This window comes from Populus nigra, chromosome 4 (genome assembly GCF_951802175.1).
Source record: "Populus nigra chromosome 4, ddPopNigr1.1, whole genome shotgun sequence".
Taxonomy (NCBI): Eukaryota; Viridiplantae; Streptophyta; class Magnoliopsida; order Malpighiales; family Salicaceae; genus Populus; species Populus nigra.
Window position 1 is genome coordinate 2,877,771 of NC_084855.1, and position 6,078 is coordinate 2,883,848.

Sequence of the window (6,078 nt, forward strand, 5' to 3'; positions counted from 1 at the left end):
TCACTATTTGTTTATCTGATTCTTGAAGGATTCTAGGGTTAGTACTGATCTATTGCTTTTTTTCAGCCGGTGGCTTTCTTGGGCAATAACACGGCCATTCAAATTGCTGCATTCCCTTTTCTCTGCAGGCTGTTTACAAGCATTATCACAAGGAATGTACGCCGACCTTACAGAACTTCATTATCTTCTTTGGAGATTTTGAATTTCCCTGTTTACAAGCATTATCACAGGGAAATTAAACTCACTAGGTGTTGGCCCTGCTATAAGAGCTTTTACATAATGCAATCAACAAAATGTTAGTAATGAAAACTATATATCTGAATGCCAGTAAGAGAAGTTCCATCTTTGCACTGCGAAGAACCTCGTAACCTGAGCTTCCAGAGAAAGCATATTAGTTGCTCTGCACCGCCTAAGTGATCGCGCTACATCATCAAGATCTTCATGCTTCTTGCTTTCCATACAAAGTAGATAAGAGCATGCCGAGCTCGCTGAAGCTTCACGAACATGTTACTCGTGTAGAGTGCTTCTCCCTCTCTCCAATCTTCCCCGTACGGCCCACCAGCTACTTTAGTGGCACTGGATGTCCTTGTTAAGGCCGGAGATGGAAGTGCAGTCATTGTTTTTGAAATGTTTTTTTTATTTAAAAATATATTAAAATAATATTTTTATAAATATATTAAAATGATTTAAAAAATATAATTTAAAATAAAAAAATTACAATTTTATAAAATATAGTTTTATCTGTGTTTCTAAATCGTTATTTAAACGCAAACTCGCACATATTCTAACCCTCTTGCCAAGGAAAAAAAATCCCTCTCTCTCTCACCAAATCCTTATTCTCCTTTTGGTCTGCAAGCTATTAGCTTATAATTTTTATTTTTATTTTATTATTATTGTTATTATTAAATCTCTCATGATTTGATTTTTCTCTTTAATGGTTGGTATCAAATTGTAAGATTTGGGACAATTTTTGTACTGTTGCTTTATTTTTATTTTTTGATAAAAAAACTATTTGCAAAATTTTCACTTGCCATGATAAATTTTATTTTTTACTTTTATGTCCCAGCTGTTACTTTATTATACCATTATTTTCTATTTTCTATTTCTTAAAAACTGTTTTCAAATTAAGAAAAATAAAAGACAATATGCGATGCTTAACGTGACAAATTGGACATTAATTATTCAGTCGAGTCTCTCTCTCTAAATGTCTATAACATCTCTTCATTATTGGCCCCAATTTACACCCTCATTCCTTGCCGGCCTACCCTTTTCTCTACCCCCACAACTCGAAAAGAAGCGAAACGGCGTCGTCTTCACAAGCCTCTGCTCTCTGCGCTGTTTCCCGACAAATATCTAGCCATTAAAAAAGGAAATGCCTTCTTTATAGAGATCCACAAAACCGCCACTCACTCTGTAACAGCGAACCGAGCTCTCCTCTGGTCTTTCTCAGTGACTTTTCCATCTCCAGCTTTGTACGGTTCCCTCCCAACCACCGCACCCCGTCGACCATCCTCACACGCGCCACCAATATGACATCCACCATCTTCGCCACTCGCCGCCCATGGCGCGAATTAATTGAATTCTCCGCCTTCGCGCGCCCATACTCCCTCGGCGATACCACAATCCGCATAAAACGGAACCTCTCCTACTTCAGCGTTAATTACACAATGATAATCCTCTCTATCCTCTTCTTAAGTCTCTTATGGCACACTCTCTCAATGATTGTCTTCTTAATCGTCTTCGTCGCCTGGTTTTTCCTTTACTTCTTTCGTGACCAGCCATTGGTGATTTTACACCGCACGATTGATGATCGTGTGGTGCTTGTTTTGCTCGGTGTCGCTACTATTGTTGCTTTAATATTCACACACGTGTGGTTAAATGTCTTGGTTTCGCTTTTGATTGGAGCTGCTATTGTTCTCTTACACGCTGTGTTTAGAAGAACTGATGACTTGTATTTGGACGAGCAAGATTCGCCATCGCCTATCGCTCAACACACAACGGCAACTACGGTTTCCTCTGTCTCCGGATCCGGGTGCGGGTCCGGATCCGGATCCGGATCCGATTGAAATGTATTAAAATAATTTTAAAAAAAATTAAAATTTAAAATAACATGATTTATACCATATTTTTAAACAAGCATTGTATCTTTTATTGTATTGTGATTTATTTATATTAATATAAATTTAAGTGGACTTTCAATTGTTTTACAAATTTTATTTTATTTTATTTATTATTATTAATAAAATAATTTTAAAAATTAATATATGTTGTTTATATATATTGTACTACTTTTAAAATATCCATAAATAATTAATAAATCATGACAAAAAATGATATATATTAAAAAAAATTGCTGATTATAAATAATTAACAAATCGTCTCCAAATGTTATAAATTAATCTGTTGCGAGTTGCGGATAATATGAAACACGTGCATGTGTTGTCAAATCAGCAACAAATTCTTTTTGATATTGATTTATTAGCAACGAAAAATCCATTTCTTTTCAAATAAATCAATAATTATGTATCTGATTATTATTTTTTTGTTGATTCCGTTACAATTTTTACTCTGCAACGAGTTTTAGTTTTATACTTGGAAATTTGATCAACATTTAGATATTTTTTCACAAAAATAAATAAATTATACATGTGTTTTTATATTTTAAAAAATTCTAAATAAAATTAAAAAAGTTTATACATACATGTAATTAAATAAATCAAGAATTATATGTGTTAATAAAAAAACCATAAACTATGACTAAAAATAAAAACTAAAAAAATTGAGAGATAGATATAGATCAAAATATTTAATTTCGCAAGACATGATATTTAAGCAATTGTGTTTGCTAATTTTATTTATTAAAATAATTATTTTATTTAATCAAACGATAATAAAAATAGATACACATATTAAATTTATTGAAAAAAATAAAGGGAAAAAATAATATACAAAGTTGCACATATTAGAAATATTATTTTAAAAACAATCTTTTATTTTAAAAAATAAAGTTCATCTATATAAAATATTAAAAACAAGATAAATAAAAAACCTCCTTAGAAAATTAATTACATAATTATAAAATAATTATCATTTTAAAGAGGTTTTCTAAATAACATAAAATAAAGAAGGAATATTAATCTAAATAAAAATATAAAGAAGATTAATTTTTTTTAAAAAAAAACAAAGTCCAAGCGCTACTGAGCCTGGCAAGATAGGTAACCCCTCTTGACCCATTTTGTTATGGCCCACGCGCGAGCTTTCCCTGACTAGCCCTTATTGTTTTTGTTGCAAATTGTTTGTGAAAAAAATAATAAGACAATGTGTTGCTTATGAGCCAAATATTTTTTTCTCTTACAAAAAAATTATACATGCAAGCTTTTTCGATACACTTTTGTACATTAAAAATTTCAAAGTGTAAATTGAAAAACTCATACATTCATTTAATCAAATAAATTGAGAACTATATGAATTATTAAACAGAAAAAAAATAATATTAATGATAACAAAAAATAAAATTAGAAAAATTGAATGTGTTAATAAACAAAACATTTACACGGTTATGTTTTCTAAATTTGCTTGTTAAAATTAATCTTTTTATTCATTCAAATGAAATTAAAAATACACTCATATTAAATTAATTAAATAAAATAAAAGTGAAAAATATATTATGCAATATTGCATATATTATAAATATTATATGAAAATAAACATTTTTATTTATTAAAATAAAGTTCTTGTAAAAAAAAGATAAAAAAAATTAATTGATGAATCAAAATAACCTTTTAAAAAATTAAATGTTCACAATACCATAAAAAAAAACAATCTATATCCAAAAAATTAAATGAATATTACTAGTTAATGCTCTATTAAAACTAGACTTTAATTAAAGTTGTTAAAACTGATATATACTATGTTTTTTTTATGAAATGAAATGATTGTTCTTATAATTTGAGGTATGATAGATACATAAAACTAATGTGTAGGTGTTTGTCAGATGACACGTATACTGAACTGATCCATATGAGAATTTCTTATAAAGAGATTATATGTGTCCATAGAAATGCTAACATAATAGTTGTGTAAGTAATCATTATAGTTAAGATTACTAAATTATCTTATACATAGAGTATTATGTTTTGAATCCGCTATAGATTATTCTAATCAAGGGTAATGAATGGGTAGATATTGGATATAACATGAATTATATGAAGGTATTAAAGTAATCAAGAGAGAATTCATCACTCAATATGAATTAAGAAAAATATTTCACTTGTTCTTAAATAGTATTGATTGTGAATCATTGCACAATATGGAATAATATTTGAAAATAATTTTAAATCTTATTTAAATAATCAATTATTATAGTGTTGAGAACAAATATAATTGACAAAGTAGACATACTCCATGCTGTAATGTATAAATCATAACATTATTAATTAAGGAATAATAATTATACTGAAAAACTAATCACTGAAATGTTAAGTCAAACAACTTATTATTTTTGTAATATTTGAAGAATCATGATATGTTGCTAGATATTGTATTTGATTTTTAAATATAAATCAATCAATTGTTGAATTGATAATAAATTAATTTGTTTAATTTATTTAATCCTATTTTATTTAGGATTATGATTTATATTTGAGCTATCTTATTAGGGAACCTGATGAGTCATACACATAAAAACCTTTAGTTAGAAATTAAAATGAGCTGATTAATCAAGTGTGATTTGATTGTAAATAAATTTTAAAAATCGAGGACTAGAATGTAATTGTTACAACGGATTACAATTCTAGACTTAGAACTAATTAAGTAAGGACTTGGTTGAATAAATTTATAAAATTAGCCTAAAATAATATATGTGATATTATTTAAGGAGCAAATTGATATTTTTCTATTTATAATGTTTTTAGATTATTCTATAAATAGAATGCTATGCTTTTTATTTTTTAAGAAGAGTAGAGTACGTTACATGAATACCCATAACACAAAAGAAAAGAGCTGGTACTGAAAGGTATGACAATCCCTCTTTCCTGAAAAGGTTTAGAAGATTTCATACCAGTGGTTCGTATGGATCACTGTTAGAAGCTAAAAATTTAAACGACTGTGATTCGTGATAACTCAACAATGAAGTAAATATTCAAAATCGAAAAAAATATATGATCTTCAAATAATCATCACATAAATCCTAAATAACTTTAGATCTATCTAATCAGGTTCTTGGGGCTTCAAAAACACTTTAAATTTACAATTTTTGCCACTCGTATGTATTTTGAAAAATCCAACATGGATGAAATTGTTAAAATAAACTGTTGTAACCCATTTTTAGGTCCCCCACAAAATATATATATAGCCAAAGGAGGTTAAGAAAAATAACAGGAGGCAGAAGCGCTCAGAAAATTGTCGGAAAATTGTTCAATGAGGTTAAAAATACAAAGATTGGATTTTTGACAGTATATTATTGAAGGAGGAGAGCCCTGTTGAGAAGGAAAATTTGGATTGGAGGAGAAAAACCCAAATTTGGATGTTTTTGGATTTAATTGGTTTTTTAAATGATTTTATAGGGGATTTGATTGCAAGAAAAATTGATTTTTAGGTCAATTTGGGCTTTAATTGGAAGAAATTTAAGTTCTGGAGCCAAAATATATTTTTTAGGAATTTATTAAGTCAAATCAGGGGCTTAATTGCATAAATATTGAAGTTTAAGGGCCAATTAGGGACTTAATTGAAGAAATCCGAAACCAGGGACCAAATTGAAGAAGGCGCGTAAGTATAGGGGCTGGAATTAATTGATTCAGGGGCCTAATTGAAGAAATTGGAAGTTATTTGATCAATTAAGGGCTCAATTGCATAATTCAGAGGCCAAGGACCAAAGTGAAAAACGCGGCCAAATATAGGGACGGGGTTCGAATTCGGCAGGGATGCAATTGAAAGGATAAAAGATGATTGAGGGCTGCTTTGTAAATTGACGCGTTTTGGCGTTTTGCAGGTTTTAAATGAAACGGCGCGTTTTCTCCAAAACGACGCCGTTTCATCCGTTCAAAAAAAAAAAAAAAAAAAAAAAAAGAGGGCAGAACG

General features: G+C 29.2%; 1 protein-coding gene across 1 annotated transcript; it reads left to right on the forward strand.

Moving 5' to 3' along the window:
- The first annotated feature begins 1,369 nt into the window (after nucleotides 1–1,369).
- On the forward strand, nucleotides 1,370–2,261 carry LOC133692999 (PRA1 family protein F3-like). The gene has a single exon (XM_062114186.1). The coding sequence runs from the start codon at nucleotides 1,530–1,532 to the stop codon at nucleotides 2,064–2,066; it is 537 nt and encodes a 178-aa protein (XP_061970170.1). The 5' UTR covers nucleotides 1,370–1,529; the 3' UTR covers nucleotides 2,067–2,261.
- The last annotated feature ends 3,817 nt before the right edge of the window (nucleotides 2,262–6,078 follow it).